At 47.1% G+C, this 16,033-nt stretch overlaps 1 protein-coding gene across 1 annotated transcript in view; it reads left to right on the top strand.

The window, feature by feature from the left end:
* ARHGAP19 (Rho GTPase activating protein 19) overlaps window positions 1-16,033 on the top strand; it is a 119,637-nt gene that overhangs the window by 58,964 nt on the left and 44,640 nt on the right. The window contains exons 5-7 of the mRNA XM_075348379.1: window positions 2,941-3,196; window positions 8,561-8,787; window positions 9,932-10,018. Coding sequence (XP_075204494.1) covers window positions 2,941-3,196; window positions 8,561-8,787; window positions 9,932-10,018 — 570 coding nt within the window. The remainder of the gene's footprint in view (window positions 1-2,940; window positions 3,197-8,560; window positions 8,788-9,931; window positions 10,019-16,033) is intronic.

Genomic DNA, 16,033 nt, shown 5'->3' with positions numbered 1-16,033 from the left:
GCAATGATTTAAATATCAGACTCACCTATAAATGGGACCCAGTGGAGGTGGACTTCTTGGATATCAAGGTGATGATTTTGCCTGATCGTACAGTCCAGACTACCATCTTTAGAAAAGAAACCTCTGTTAACGGTCTCCTGCACGCCTCCTCTGCACATCTACCCTCTACCATCAGGGCAATACCAACAGGGCAATTCTTGCGTGCACGAAGAGTATGCTCAACGGACCAAGCCTTTGAGCAGCAAGCTCTGGACTTGAAAAGTCGGTTCAGAGAGAGGGGATACAGTCTCAGGGATATTAAACGAGGATATGGGAGAGCTAAAATTACATCTAGAGACCAACTTCTTTCCTCCAAAAAAAACACTAAACAACAAGATACCACCATTCGATTTATTACAACTTATAACAATCAATGGGAGGATATTAGAGGAATTTTTTATAAACATTGGTCAATTCTGAAAACCGACCCATCACTGAGACTGGTACTCCCTAAATTCCCTGCTTTGACAGCCCGGAAAAATCGTAATCTAAGAGACTATCTGGTGCATAGTCACTATGCTCCCAAAACCTCATTTCCTTTCAATGTTGGACCACCAAGGTGGGGATGTTTCCCTTGTGGAACATGCCTGTCATGCCGCAACATTGAAAGGACAAAAACCTTTGTATCAGCGGATGGGAAGAGGAGTTTTGAGATCAGACACTTCATTAATTGCAGCACTGAATACGTGATCTACGCAGCCGGATGCGGATGCGGGCTGACATATGTCGGATTAACATCTAGGCAATTCCGTGTCCGGGTGCGGGAGCATGTCAGGGATATTATTGCTGCAGGGGAGGTGTCTGATCTCGAGTCCCTCAAGACCATCCCACGGCACTTCAAATTACATCATGCTTGCAACCCCTCCTCTTTGAAAGTTCGGGGAATTGATAAACTTAAATTAGGAATAAGGGGTGGCAATCATAAAAAAGCGTTGGCTAAACTTGAATGCCGCTGGATTGTTACATTGGGAACTATGGCACCATATGGCCTAAATGAGAAACTGTCTTTCGCGCCTTTTTTGTAAAGACCTATTGAAATCATTGATGCTATTCTCTGCTTCTCCTCTGTTCTTTTAATGGTGTGTTTTTCTTTGGTTTTAATTTTTGTTTTACCTTTTATTCATTGTTAGTGTACTCCTTTTCCATCTATGATTCAGAGGGATCTCTATTGATTGTGGCTTTCTCGCAACATCCAATTGGGACATATGATATTCGGCTCGAATTACAAGCACGAAAGATGGGGACATCATCGTTGGAAAGAATCATGACAAATTTCCGTTAGATGTTTTTTGTACTATATTATACATTTTCTTTGTATTTTGTATATTTTGTGGTGGCTGTCCGGGATTTTCCTGCAGCAGACCTTGATCCCACCTCCATTTTTGGGGGGGGATCGGGGTTTGCGTCATGACGGATCCCTACCTTCCGACTTTTTTCATCTTTCGGTTCTATATCGAATTTCTGGGAATTTCTGGGAACAGGACGTTACATCTGGGGGGAAGTATGAACTATGCATATTCTTAGGAAAACCATTTGTGAATCTCCTTTTTATTAGATAGGGATTGATTTATTATCTGTTTGGTGTCGTGCCTATTTCAGGCCCCGACCCTGACCTAAAAATTCCCCCCCCCCCCATGTTGCAGCATTTGTGGGATATGTCTGGTGATATGTCACCAAGGTTTTGACAGTGTCCCTCACTTCTCCATATACTACCTATGACATGCATGAGACATACTCTTACACAGTATCGTTGGAGACGAGTTTGCCCTTCCATCTGCCCTTTTCAATGATGGCCGCACCTGTGGCACGTATGTGCTGTGCTGTCCATTTTTTAGCCTTTTTTATATATGATGTGTCCCTAACACCTGGGAATGTTTCTCACTCTCATTTACACCATCTGCGATATATATTTAACACATTTCGATTTGATATTGCTTGTTGCGATTCTGCCCTTCATATTGCCCTTTTTAATGATGGCCGCGCTCGTGGCGCGCATGCGCTGTGCGGTCCCCTCCTGAGCCTCCTGCATGACGGCCTCCGTAACGGGATGAGGCGGGCGCAGTGTGACGACACTGATACGCCCGCGTCACTTCCGGGAATGGCCCGATGATGGACGCTCCGGACGGATCTCCGCCCCTGCATGCGGCCGTTAATGAGCGTTCGACCTACCATCTGCCTGGGGCACATATAAATAGATCCCCCTTGCCACACACCATTCGCAGTCCCTTGAAAAAGACTACGAAACGCGTTGGGGTGCGGTGGCTGTTGGTCTGACTAAGCTTCACCATGGGTAAGTAATTCTGCTCTCTGTAATAGTCGGCATGTCTTTGTCCACTTGGATTGCAATATTAATTTGTACATGCCAGGATGGAGCTCCTATGTTTGTTTCCCATGGTGACGGCTCAGACCTAAACTGCCTTTTTGCTCTGAAACCTTTCCTCTATCTTCCTGTCCTTACCTATATTTATTACCTTGGATTATTTGTTCAAGTCTCTTTTTAAAGTGGTTTTTTTACATTTGAATAAAGCCTTCATTGTTATACTTGAACCTTCCTCGTTTGAATTGATTTCTCTTCAAACCTATACATTGGTCATTTATTCCCTCCTAGTTTTCTCAGTGCTATATATGGTTGTTTGAGGGTGACCACATGTTGTTCCATGATGTATAAAGTGGCCCTTGGTGTCCTACCTTGCCTCTTAATATGCAAACACTGAATATAGGAATTTTGGCACTGCATTACTGATATTGGAGAAAATTAGCTACTTAGTTTACAAATTGACCAATTCGTGTAAGCCAAAGACAAGTACGCCCTTTGTAAACTTGAAAGCGGCCGTGGAAACGCATTGTTTCATAAAACCCCTGTTTTCCATATTGTTCTGTTTGATTCCTCTTTCAGTACAGACTTTTCTTCTGAGCCTCTTCTTTTCGGTAACATCTGTCTCCTCAGATCTCCGCACTGAAGGGTTGTTTCGTATCCCTGGGAACAGCAATCGTCTGCAGATTCTTAAAGACTCGCTCAATAGTGGCGTTGACATTGATGTGGATTCCGGAGAGTTTCACCCTAATGATGTCGCCACGCTACTAAAAATGTTCCTGGGTGAATTACCGGAACCCCTGCTGACACACCGGCATTACCACGCTCATCTCAAGATCGCAGGTAGGCTGCGCTGTCAGAACAAGCCTGGCGAGCGGGGGGGGCAGCTGAGAACTCAGGATGAACATGTAGAAAACTCCAATAAAATGTGTAGATTCACTTAATAGGAGAAGTCTGAGCAAAGACTAGCATGAAGGCAACGTCTTCTCAGAGGATCTGTCATCCGGAATCGTCTACTTCACTACATACTTGTCTTGTAGTCCCTATGATATAAAACATAATGGATCGTTTTTTCCTACAATTGAACACTGGCATTTTCCTTCTTCCTCTTGGAAATTAATATTCACTTGTTAAAGAGGTCCCTACAGGTTAGCTCTGATTGGACATTGTTAGTGAAGGAGGGTGCCGGCCTCGGGCCGCGCAGGTGCCGCTCTCCTTCGCCAAGGAGACTTTGTGCATAACTGACTTCGGGCGGAATGCACAACACTTACTTGTTGCTTCCTGCCAGTGTCCATCACCCCTGCAGCTGGCCCTCAACGTAGTAAGACCCACAACACCATAGTTCACTTGGCCAACCAGTTTTGTTTACTTTTATTCTTCACACTGGTATGGAAAACATGGCTGTCCTTCCTCCCTCCCTCTCTGGGGGGTACTACTCTTCTACTCTTCATGCTGTCCTTCACTATCTTTGACTGAATTCTCAATACTGCGGTGTCTGTGCCTCCTTCCCGCTAATAACGCATGCCTTTGTCCGCTTCTGGGCCCCGTCAGCTCTCTAAGCCCGCCGGGGTGAGCCGTAGGCTCCGGAACTTGGGGTTCCCTAATTGACCCTAGCACCGAGGCCACATCCTCTTTTTGATCCCACTTCTTGATTGACTGCCTCTTGAGTATAGCCTATATGCCTCCCATTAAGGTTGCATTGAAGTACTGACCCGTATACTGCTTGATCTGTGTTATGCCCAAGTATCCCGACGCGTGTTTCACCTCTTCATCAGGGAACATATACGTTCCTTGATGGAGGTGAAACGCGCGTCGGGACACTCGGGCATAACACAGATCAAGCAGTATACGGGTCAGTACTTCAATGCAACCTTAGTGGTACATATCAATCCATGGTGTTTATATTGATGTAATACTACTATAGGGAGGAATATAGACTGTACTTTATTACGGACTTAGTGGAAACCTATTCTTTGGGGAGTTTAACGATTTAATTACTGGATGCACTATAGTTAAAAATCCTCCCTGTATTTTACCATCTACATTGAGGTAGCATAATTACCATATATAATTATACTGTTTTGAATCTGACTTGACTGTGAATTTGCCCATACTGTCCACTGCTTGCTTGTTTTTTTTATTTATGTGTTTTTTATATGAATAAAATAAAAAAATATATTAAGAAAAAAAAAAAAAATTGATTAATACCACTATTATTTCGCTGAGTTTCTATGTAAATTGGGTGGTTCCATAATTATTCTCATAGGTCGTGTGTAGTGACTTATAGATACAAAAATATCCACACATGCCTTTTATAATATTCAACAGTAAATACATAAAACACAACATATTCATATCATGGGGCATTGCCCACCTATTACATTAGACTGAGCAGGGACCCCCCCCCCCCAACTGAGAACACCTAGTTGTCTGTCTATGCACACTTTTCCAAGAGGATTAATAGTAGAATTCTATAATGAAAATGTCCAGAATTTTTAGTTCATTTGGGAAAAAATGTTTGTATATTTATGTCAGGAAACGTAATGGGTCTTTTATTTGTAGAAAAAAACACAACTGTAGATGTGGTCTTTACATAACTAGTCCCATCGATGCCAGGTTATTTTAATACAGTTGCACCGTATACGTTGATCTTAAGGCCTTGTGCGCACTAGGCGTTTTTGCCGCGTTTTTAGCGGCGTTTTTTACCGCGTTTTTGTGCTGAAAACGCAGTGACATTGCTTCCCCAGCAATGTCAATGGGTTTTCAGAAGTGCTGTCTGCACACAGCGTTTTTTTTTAGCTGCGTTTTTGTGGTGACCACAAAAACGCAGCATGTCAATTATTTCTGCGTTTTTCACTGCGTTTTTCACCCATTGAGTTCAATGAGATGTTCAAAAACGCAATGAAAAAGGCACATTGCAAATATAGCTGCGTTTCTATGACTAAAAACGCAGCTATAAACGCAAGGGGTGGGCAGTACAGTGACGTGTACAGGAAGAGGATTCCTTCTGTTGGTAAACACAGAAGCATGAATCCTCCCGGTACCGTCACCGCTGCGTCCACCTCCCGTCCTGTGCATGTCAGCTCCGTGCGGCGCCATGTCTGGGCGGGAGGTGGAGGCAGCGGCGAAAACCAAAGTGAACAGTAGAAAAAAAAAAAATGTCATATATACTCACCTGTCTGCGTCTGCAGGGTCCCGGTGCCATGTCCGCTCCTGTCCCGGTCCCGCCGCTCTGGCTGTGTGCAGTCTCCCCGGGGCAGGACCTTGCTTGCAGGACCTGGCGGTGGATCACCTGATGCAGTCACCTGACGCATCAGCTGATCGTAATTCTCGCGGTGTCGCCCGGCCGGCTATCATCTGATCCTGCCGTCAGGGGACTTCATCAGCTGATTACCGGCAGCTCCGGCAGCGATGGGACAGGATCAGACTCTCATCCGATCGCTGCAAGAGCTGCCGGTAATCAGCACATAAGTGAGTATTATTTTTTTTTTTCTACTGATGCATCTGCTGATTGTATAAACAGCTTTTATACAATCAGCTGATGTGTGATGTGATTCAGGCACTTGATCCTGACACATCATCTGATCGCTTTGCCTTCCAGCAAACGGATCAGATGATATTGGATCCGGATTGGACGGCGCGGGACCCTGACCCAGGATTACTGCGGAGGGGGGTTCTTTATTTCAATAAAGATGGAGTCACTAATTGTGTTGTGTTTTATTTCTAATAAAAAAAATTTTCTGTGTTGTTTTTTTTTTTTGTTTATCATTACTAGAAATTCATGGTGGCCATGTCTAATATTGGCGTGACACCATGAATTTCGGGCTTAGGGCTAGCTGATAATATACAGCTAGCCCTAACTCCATTATTACCTAGCTAGCCACCCGGCATCAGGGCAGCTGTAAGAGTTGGATACAGCGCCAGAAGATGGCGCTTCTATGAAAGCGCCATTTTCTGGGGTGGCTGCGGACTGCAATTCGCAGTGGGGGTGCCCAGAGATCTTGGGCACCCTGCACTGTGGATTCCAATCCCCAGCTGCCTAGTTGTACCCGGCTGGACTAAAAAATTAGGCGAAGCCCACGTCTTTTTTTTTTTTTTAATTATTTCATGAAATTCATGAAATAATTAAAAAAAAAAGGGCTTCTCTATATTTTTGGTTGGGGGCAGCCCGTACCTGCCTGCTGTACCCGGCTAGCATACAAAAATATGGCGAAGCCCATGTCATTTTTTTTTTCTTTTTGGGCAAAAAACTGCATACACTAGTGAATGGAGGATGCTGAGCCTTGTAGTTCTGCAGCTGCTGTCTGCTCTCCTGCATACACTAGTTCTGCAGCTGTCTGCTCTCCTGCATACAATGAACATTTTGAAGAAGGAAATGACATCAGACCTTTTTTTTTTTTTTTTTTCTCATCAACAATCTTTAATGGCATTGTGCACTGATTAAAAACGCAGTGAGCAAAAACGCAGCAAAAAACGCACCAAATCGCGGCAAAAACGCATGCGTTTTTGCCGCGTTTTTTTTAGCCGCGGGTGCGTTTTTTGAGACAAAAACGCACATAAAAACGCAGCGTGAAAAAAACGCCTAGTGCGCACATACCCTTAGAAGGATCATCTGCTTAATGTTTATGGTTACCCTAACGTTCCAATGATGGCAAATGCGGAATAGGGGCTCTCCTCCTCCCAAAGCACTCTCGTGCTTTGTTTGAGACCCAAAATATGCAAATGTTAACCATTCTGTAAAGTTCTTCTTAAAATGTTTTTTTTTTTTAATTTTTTTATTTTTATTTTTTTTTTTTTTATTATGCAACCTTTTCAAACAAGTCATACTTGTTGAAGTTCATGGTATTACAATTAGAAAAAACATCAGCATTTAGGCTAGGGCCCCACTTTGCGTTGCCTTACTTGCAGTTCAGAAAGAACGTTTTGTGCTTAATTGATTTGACCAAAGTTGCCTTTTCCAGAATTTTAGCGCTAAAAACGCATGCGTATTTACCGCGGTTTTCAGCGCTTTTTACATGCTTTTCCACCAGCTTTTTGCCAGATGCGTTTTGAAAATCAAGACACTGCTAATTAAAGTTTAAACAGTCAAAAATAATGAAAAAGGATTAAATACATAATTTCAGAAATTAAAAAGAAAATAGAAATATATAATGAAATTATAGCAGTAATATAGTATTTATTAGAAAACCAGCAATAAATTTATAGATTTTCTTTAATTTAATTGCCGGATTATGTGTGTGTGTGTGAAAAGGGACATATGAAATCATTAAATTAATGTGCAAAAAGCATGCGTTTTGTAAGTCCAAAACGCATGTTTTCTGCACTAAAAAAAGCAGGTAAAACACTGGAATTTGTAGGAATCTTGGTTTTTGCCATTTCTCATTGACTTCAATGTTAGCAAAACGCACCCAAAATGGCAAAAACAACTGACATGTTGCTTCTTTGAACGCATTGTTTTTGCCACAAAATATGCAAATTAACCGCAGCGTTTTGAAACGCAAAGTGTGGTCAGAAATTTCACATTTTCCATAGAATAACATGGAAAAACAAAACGCAAGCCATTTGGCCATAAAATGCTACAGCTCAAAACGCTGCAGAAACGCAGGTTAAAAACGCAAAGTGGGGCCCTAGGCTAAACATGCTAACTGAGGCCTTTAGAGTTTGAGCTGTAGCTCTTGGGTTTTTTTTGTAATTTCTCTGAGCACTACAAAGTCTGACATTGAGGGTGAATTTGCTGGGACTTCCAGTACTGGGAAGATTGTCAAATGTCTGGACTGGTTTACACTTGTCTTCCTCCTTGATATTGCCTGAATACTCCAGACCAGCGAACTCCAAAAGCATCTCCTCTTTTATAAAGGTGGTAGCACTCGCTGATGAACAATTTAATGAAAGGAATTTGTTTAGGAGCATCGGACTGTCACTTAGCCTCTTATTTCCCATGGAAGCAGTAAATATATAGTTTGTGTATACAGCTCTGTTCGGCTGCTGAATTCCTGTAGCTTTGTAGATCCCTAATGAGTCAGTGTGGATGACGGGTGCCATCATTTATGGAAGGTGCTCTGGACCTTGACTGCCGTCAGCTTCGTGCTGCTTTATAAATGGACAAAACGCGTCCCAGCGTGCGTGGGCTTGAGGTGACGGGCTGAATAGATTGAGTATTTCATCTTTGTGTGTTTTTTTTTTTTTTTTTTTTTTATTCCTCTACAGACCTAATGCTTTTTGATGACAAAGGAAACCGGACGGGGGCTCCTGATAAGGAGCGACAAATCGAGGTTCTGCAACTCTTGTTTTTGCTTCTTCCATCCTCCAACAGGAATCTCCTTAAACTCCTTTTAGATCTCTTGTACCAAACGGCTAAAAAACAAGACCGCAACAAGATGTCTGCCCACAATCTGGCGCTGATGTTTGCACCGCACATCATATGGCCCAAGAACGTAAGTCCAACCTGATTGACAGGATAGACGTTTGCATGGGCAGACTTGGTGTGACTTCTGACTTGCCAGTCAAATCAGCCCATGCCAAGCTTTACCTGGCGCCTTCATGAAGAGCAATGATTTCAAGCACAAAGGCCCTAAGTTTGCATCTGACCAGATTGTGATTATGGTTTCTCTTTTATAGGGAACTTGTCACCAGCTTTGCTCCCTATAAGCTGCGGCCACCACCAGTGAACCCTTATATACCGCATTCCAGAATACTGTATATAAGAGCTCAGGCCGCTGTGTAGAATGTTAAAAAAAAACACCTTTATTATACTCACCTGCGGGGCGGTCCGGTCCGATGGGTGTCGCTGCTCTCGGTCCGGCGACGTCTCAAACTTTTGTGATCGCCGTCCTTTCCAGCCCTGTGTGGATGATACATCCTATGTCAACCACACAGACGTCTCCATTGTGCTGCTGCACATGCGCACTTTGATCTGTCCAGCTGAGGGCAGATCGTAGTATTATAGTGCGCATGTGCGGGGCCATCTTTGACCTTTCCCTGTGCATGCACATTCCAGTACTTTGCTCTGCACTCTGTTGGGCAGATCAAAGTGCGCAGAAGCGCAATGGCGGACTCTGTGTGGATGACGTAGGACGCATCATCCACATGGGGCTGGGAAGGAGGACGGCGATTGCACAAGTTAGAGGAGGCGCCAGATTGAGACTAGTGACACCGACCAGACAGCCCCGTAGGTGAGTATAAAAAAAAAAAAAGATATTTATATTACACAGAGCTGCCTTGGCTCTTATATACAGTATTCTGGAATGCGGTATATAAGGGCTCACTGGTGGTGGCTGCAGCTTATAGGGGCCAAATCTGGTGACGGGTTCCCTTTTAACACACGCCTCTCTTCTAAGCCATGCCTATTTGTCACATAAAACATTCTACATAAGTAAGCAGTTTGATTTATTATTTCTTTTTCTCTTAAGCTTTTTTATTTTATTTTATTGCAGTATATTTTACGAACTGTTGACCAAAATCTGTCGCTTTAAATTAAAAAAAAAAAAAAAAACCTGCGCACCTTGTCAAAATTTTTGTTTTGTTTTTTTTCCCTCCCTTCTGCAATATTTAATTCTTCATTTCTTACATCTACTCTAGGTCACTGCAAATGATTTACAAGAACACATAATAAATCTGACCAACGGAGTCACCTTCATGATTAAACATTCGCAGAAACTTTTTAAGGTAAGTCTGCGCTGAATACATATAAGTAATGATGGCACTACTTGTCCAAGATAAAGGTATTCAGCCGCTTCAGTTTTTTTTTTGATAGATAGATATTATTTTTTTTTTTTTTTCTGTGGACCTTCTACTAAAAACAAACCAGAGTTGTATAGGCCAGAGTACCTTAGTATACAGACCAGAATTTTATACTCAAAAATAATAACTTTCTTCAGCGCTCTATTGGGAGACCCAGACGATTGGGGTATAGCTACTGCCCTCTGGAGGCCACACAAAGCACTACATTAAAAGTGCAAGGCCCCTCCCCCTCTGGCTATACCCCCCCGTGGTATCACGGGTTCTCCAGTTTTAGCTTTGTGTGCGAAGGAGGTCAGACATTCCATGCATAGCTCCACAGATTTTAGTCAGCAGTAGCTGCTGACTATGTCGGATGGAAGAAAAGAGGACACATATAGTGTTCCCAGCATGCTCCCTTCTCACCCCTGGATGGTGTTGTAAGGTTGAGGTACCTATTGCTGGTACAGGGCTGGAGCCTGACATGCTGTTTTCCTTCCACATCCCCTTGTAGGGCTCTGTGGAAGTGGGATCCTGCCGGCCTCTCAGCTCTGATGCCGGGCTCCATCCACAGACCCATTAGAACCTGATGGATTCGGAGCAGGAGTACGATCAGGGACAGGGCCCTGCATCTTACAGGTACTCTGTGTCCCCGGCAGGCACAGACACACTCCGGGCTGGCTGGGTGTTATAGTGCGCCGGGGACCGCAACGTGGAGTTGGTGTCCCTACAGATTACTGGGGGATTGTTTGTGTTTGGGAACGCAGCGCCGACCCCCTCTGGACCGGGCGGCGCTGCTGTGACTTGTGGTGCGCCGGGGATCCGCCGTCCGCGCTTTTACGGCGGCGGCGGTTATAACTTTAGTCCCCGGCTTTTTGGGCCTAGGACGCCGGCAGCTCCGTTTCGTTCCCGCCCCCACCCTGTCATTCAGGGTAGGGGAGAGACGCTGTTCGCAAGCAGCGACGAGGGCTGGAGCCTGATTTACATGCTCCAGCCCTCACACTATGCACAGAGGGAAGCAGGCTTCCCGCTCTTAGCCAGGAACGCCCAGGGCCCGCCCCCCTTCCTCTCTCGAGACGCCGGCAGCCATTACATGCATGCCTGGCTGGAGGAAGGACGCAAGGCTCTGGGAGACCTGGACTAGGGGCTATCTGGCGACCACACACCCGCTTTTTAAGCGGGCGGTAAGCGATTTTTCTGTGCTGGTCCCTCTAGTGCCCCACTGTGTATCAGTGTACTGGATACAGTTATATAGATATTGTATTTCTTGCACTGTGAGGTGCGCTTCTGGCTGCATATCCCAGATCGCTCTGTGGAAGCAGCAACATGTCATCCTCAAAACGCAAGGCGGCCAAGGCAAAAAGGGCTGTGTATACTGCGTGTGCTGCATGTGGGGCTAATCTACCAGCAGGCTCTGATGACCCCCATTGTGTGCAATGCTCCGACCCGGTGCTGCTTCGCCAGCCGGAGTCAGGAGAGGTAGCGACCCAGGCTGAGACGCTTGTAAGTTCTGCCCCGGTGACAGGGACGGACTTTGCAGTTTTTGCAGATAATATGTCTGTATCTATGGCAAAAATCCTTGAGACCTTGCAATCTATGCATGGGGCTCAGTCTCTGGGCACGGCGAGGCCTCTGTCCTCAGGTCCCCCTTACTTGGAATGTATCCAGCCCACAGGGGGGTCCCCGGCTTCACAGGCCGAGGATTATGACTCAGATGATGGCCCCAGCCACCCTAAGCGAGCTCGCTGGGAAAGACCCTCGACGTCTTCACACTGCTCAGGGTCTCAGCGCAATCAGTCTCCCTGTGATGTGTCTGATGAGAGTGATCAGGAATCCACTCCTGGAACCCCTCTCAACCTGGATACCCCGGATGGGGATGCCATGGTAGACGACCTTATCTCAGCCATCAATAGGCTGTTGGATATTTCTCCCCCAGCCCCTTCAGCAGAAGAGGCGGCTGCGGAGCAGGAAAAGTTTCGTTTCCTTTATCCTAAGCGTAAATTGAGTGCTTTGTTAGATCACTCTGACTTCAGAGAATCAATCCAGAAGCACGACGCTCACCCAGAAAGGCGTTTCTCTAAACGATCTAAAGATACGCGTTTCCCTTTCCCCCCTGAGGTGGTCAAGCGCTGGACACAGTGTCCAAAGGTAGACCCCCCGATTTCCAAACTTGCAGCTAGATCCATAGTTGCAGTGGAGGATGGCGCTTCACTTAAAGATGCCAATGACAGACAGATGGACCTTTGGTTAAAATCTGTCTATGAAGCTATAGGCGCGTCGTTTGCTCCGGCATTCGCAGCCGTATGGGCACTCCAGGCTATTTCAGCTGGCTTAGCAAAAGTGGATGCTATCATGCATCCAGCAGTGCCGCAAGTGGCGCACCTTACCACGCAGATGTCGGCGTTTGCGTCTTACGCTATCAATGCGGTCCTAGAATCTACCAGTCGCACCTCAATGGCGTCCGCCAATTCGGTAGTTTTGCGCAGAGCCTTGTGGTTAAAGGACTGGAAAGCAGATGCTGGTTCCAAAAAATGTTTAACCAGTTTGCCTTTGTCTAGAGAGAGACTGTTTGGCGAGCCATTGGCTGACATCATTAAGCAGTCCAAGGGTAAAGACTCCTCTTTACCACAACCCAGAACACCCAAACCTCAGCAGAAAAAGTGGCAGCAGAGGTTTCAGTCCTTTCGAGGTTCGGGCAAGACACCATTTACCTCGTCCAAAGGGACTCAGAGGACGCAAAGAAACGCAGATTCGTGGCGGACTCACACACGCCCCAAGAAAGCAAATGGAGGTACCGCTTCCAAAGCGGCTACCTCATGACTTCCAGCCCCCCCCCTCCGCATCGCCGGTCGGGGGCAGGCTCTCCCGCTTTTCCGGCATTTGGATGTCACAGGTCAAAGACCGGTGGGTGACGGACATTTTGTCTCGCGGGTACAGAATCGAGTTCAATTCTCGTCCTCCAGCTCGGTTCTTCAGAACCTCCCCACGTCCAGACCGAGCAGATGCTCTGCTGCAGGCGGTGGATTCCCTAAAAGCGGAAGGAGTGGTTATCCCAGTCCCTCCTCAGGAACAAGGGCAAGGGTTTTACTCCAATCTCTTTGTGGTTCCAAAAAAGGACGGCTCGTTCCGTCCTGTTCTGGACCTAAAACGGCTCAACAAACATGTGCACGCCAGGAGGTTCCGGATGGAAACCCTCCGCTCTGTCATTGCCTCAATGTCCAGAGGAGACTTCCTTGCCTCAATAGACATCAAAGATGCTTATCTCCACGTGCCAATTGCTACAGAACATCAACGTTTTCTACGTTTTGTGATAGGAGACGACCATTTTCAGTTCGTAGCTCTTCCATTTGGTCTGGCGACAGCCCCACGGGTCTTCACCAAGGTCATGGCGGCGGTGGTAGCAGTCTTGCACTCTCAGGGACACTCGGTGATTCCTTACCTAGACGACTTATTGGTCAAAGCTCCCTCTCAGGAGGCATGCCAACTCAGCCTGAATGCTACGCTGGAGACTCTACAGTCTTTCGGATGGATCATCAACTTTCCAAAGTCGATCCTATCACCGACTCAGTCACTAACGTATCTTGGCATGGAGTTTCATACTCTAGCAGCGATAGTGAAGCTTCCGCTGGACAAGCAGCGGTCACTACAGACAGGGGTGCAATCTCTCCTGCAGGGCCAGTTGCATCCCTTGCGGCGCCTCATGCACTTCCTAGGGAAGATGGTGGCAGCCATGGAAGCAGTTCCCTTTGCGCAGTTTCATCTGCGCCCACTTCAATGGGACATTCTCCGCCAATGGGACGGGAAGTCAACGTCCCTGGACAGGAAAGTCTCGCTTTCCCAGACGGCCAAAGACTCTCTACAATGGTGGCTCCTTCCCACATCATTGTCTCAGGGAAGATCCTTCCTGCCCCCATCCTGGGCAGTAGTCACGACAGATGCGAGTCTGTCAGGGTGGGGAGCAGTATTTCTCCACCACAGGGCTCAGGGGACGTGGACTCCGCAGGAGTCCACCCTTCAGATCAATGTTCTGGAGATCAGAGCAGTGTATCTTGCTCTACTGGCCTTCCAACAGTGGCTGGAAGGAAAGCAGATCCGAATCCAATCGGACAACTCCACAGCGGTGGCATACATCAACCACCAAGGAGGGACGCGCAGTCGGCAAGCCTTCCAAGAAGTCCGGCGCATTCTAATGTGGGTGGAGGACAGAGCATCCACCATATCCGCGGTTCACATCCCAGGCGTAGAAAACTGGGAAGCAGACTTCCTCAGTCGCCAGGGCATGGACGCAGGGGAATGGTCCCTTCACCCGGACGTGTTTCAGGAAATCTGTCGCCGCTGGGGAGTGCCGGACGTCGACCTAATGGCATCCCGGCACAACAACAAGGTCCCGGCATTCATGGCGAGGTCGCGCGATCAAAGAGCTCTGGCGGCAGACGCCTTGGTTCAAGATTGGTCGCAGTTTCAGCTCCCATACGTGTTTCCGCCTCTGGCGCTCTTGCCCAGAGTGCTACGCAAGATCAGATCCGAGTGCAGCCGCGTCATACTCGTCGCTCCAGACTGGCCGAGGAGGTCGTGGTATCCGGATCTGTGGCATCTCACGATCGGTCGACCGTGGTCACTGCCAGACCGACCAGACTTACTGTCCCAAGGGCCGTTTTTCCATCAGAATTCTGCGGCCCTGAACCTGACTGTGTGGCCATTGAGTCCTGGATCCTAGCATCTGCTGGATTATCTCAGGGAGTCATTGCCACAATGAGACAAGCTAGAAAGTCGAATTCGGCTAAGATCTACCACAGAACGTGGAAGATTTTCTTGTCCTGGTGCTCTGCTCAGGGAGTGTCTCCCTGGCCATTTGCATTGCCCAAGTTTCTTTCCTTCCTGCAATCGGGGTTAGAAAAGGGCTTGTCGCTCAGCTCCCTTAAAGGGCAAGTTTCGGCACTATCCGTGTTTTTTCAGAAGCGTCTAGCACGTCTTCCTAAGGTGCGCACGTTCCTGCAGGGGGTCTGTCATATTGTGCCCCCGTACAAGCGACCGTTAGATCCATGGGATCTGAACAGGGTACTAGTTGCTCTCCAGAAGCCGCCCTTCGAGCCTCTGAAGGAAGTTTCCTTTTCTCGGCTGTCGCAGAAAGTGGCGTTTCTTGTTGCGATCACATCGCTTCGGCGAGTGTCTGAGCTGGCGGCTCTGTCATCTAAGGCTCCCTTCCTGGTGTTCCACCAGGACAAGGTTGTGCTGCGCCCCATTCCGGAGTTTCTCCCTAAGGTCGTATCCTCTTTTCATCTTAATCAGGATATTTCCTTGCCTTCTTTTTGCCCTCATCCGGTTCACCGGTATGAAAAGGCCTTACGTTTGCTAGATCTGGTGAGAGCACTCAGAATCTACATTTCCCGCACGGCGCCCATACGCCGTGCCGATGCACTTTTCGTCCTTGTCGCTGGTCCGCGCAAGGGGTTGCAGGCTTCTAAAGCCACCCTGGCTCGATGGATCAAAGAACCAATTCTAGAGGCCTACCGTTCTGCGGGGCTTCCGGTTCCTTCAGGGCTAAAAGCCCACTCCACCAGAGCCGTGGGTGCGTCCTGGGCATTACGTCACCAGGCTTCGGCTCAACAGGTGTGCCAGGCAGCTACCTGGTCCAGTCTGCACACTTTCACCAAGCATTATCAGGTGCATACCTATGCTTCGGCGGATGCCAGCTTAGGTAGAAGAGTCCTGCAGGCGGCAGTGACACCCCCGTAGGGGAGGGCTGTTTTGCAGCTCTAACATGAGGTATTTATTTACCCACCCAGGGACAGCTTTTGGACGTCCCAATCGTCTGGGTCTCCCAATAGAGCGCTGAAGAAGAAGGGAATTTTGTTACTTACCGTAAATTCCTTTTCTTCTAGCTCTTATTGGGAGACCCAGCACCCGCCCTGTTGTCCTTCGGGATCTTTTTTTGTTGTTTGCGGGTACACATGTTGTTCATGT

Source organism: Anomaloglossus baeobatrachus, chromosome 5 (genome assembly GCF_048569485.1).
Source record: "Anomaloglossus baeobatrachus isolate aAnoBae1 chromosome 5, aAnoBae1.hap1, whole genome shotgun sequence".
Classification (NCBI taxonomy): Eukaryota; Metazoa; Chordata; class Amphibia; order Anura; family Aromobatidae; genus Anomaloglossus; species Anomaloglossus baeobatrachus.
Note: the sequence above shows the minus strand (reverse complement) of the source record. Positions and strands in the feature narration are given on the sequence as shown.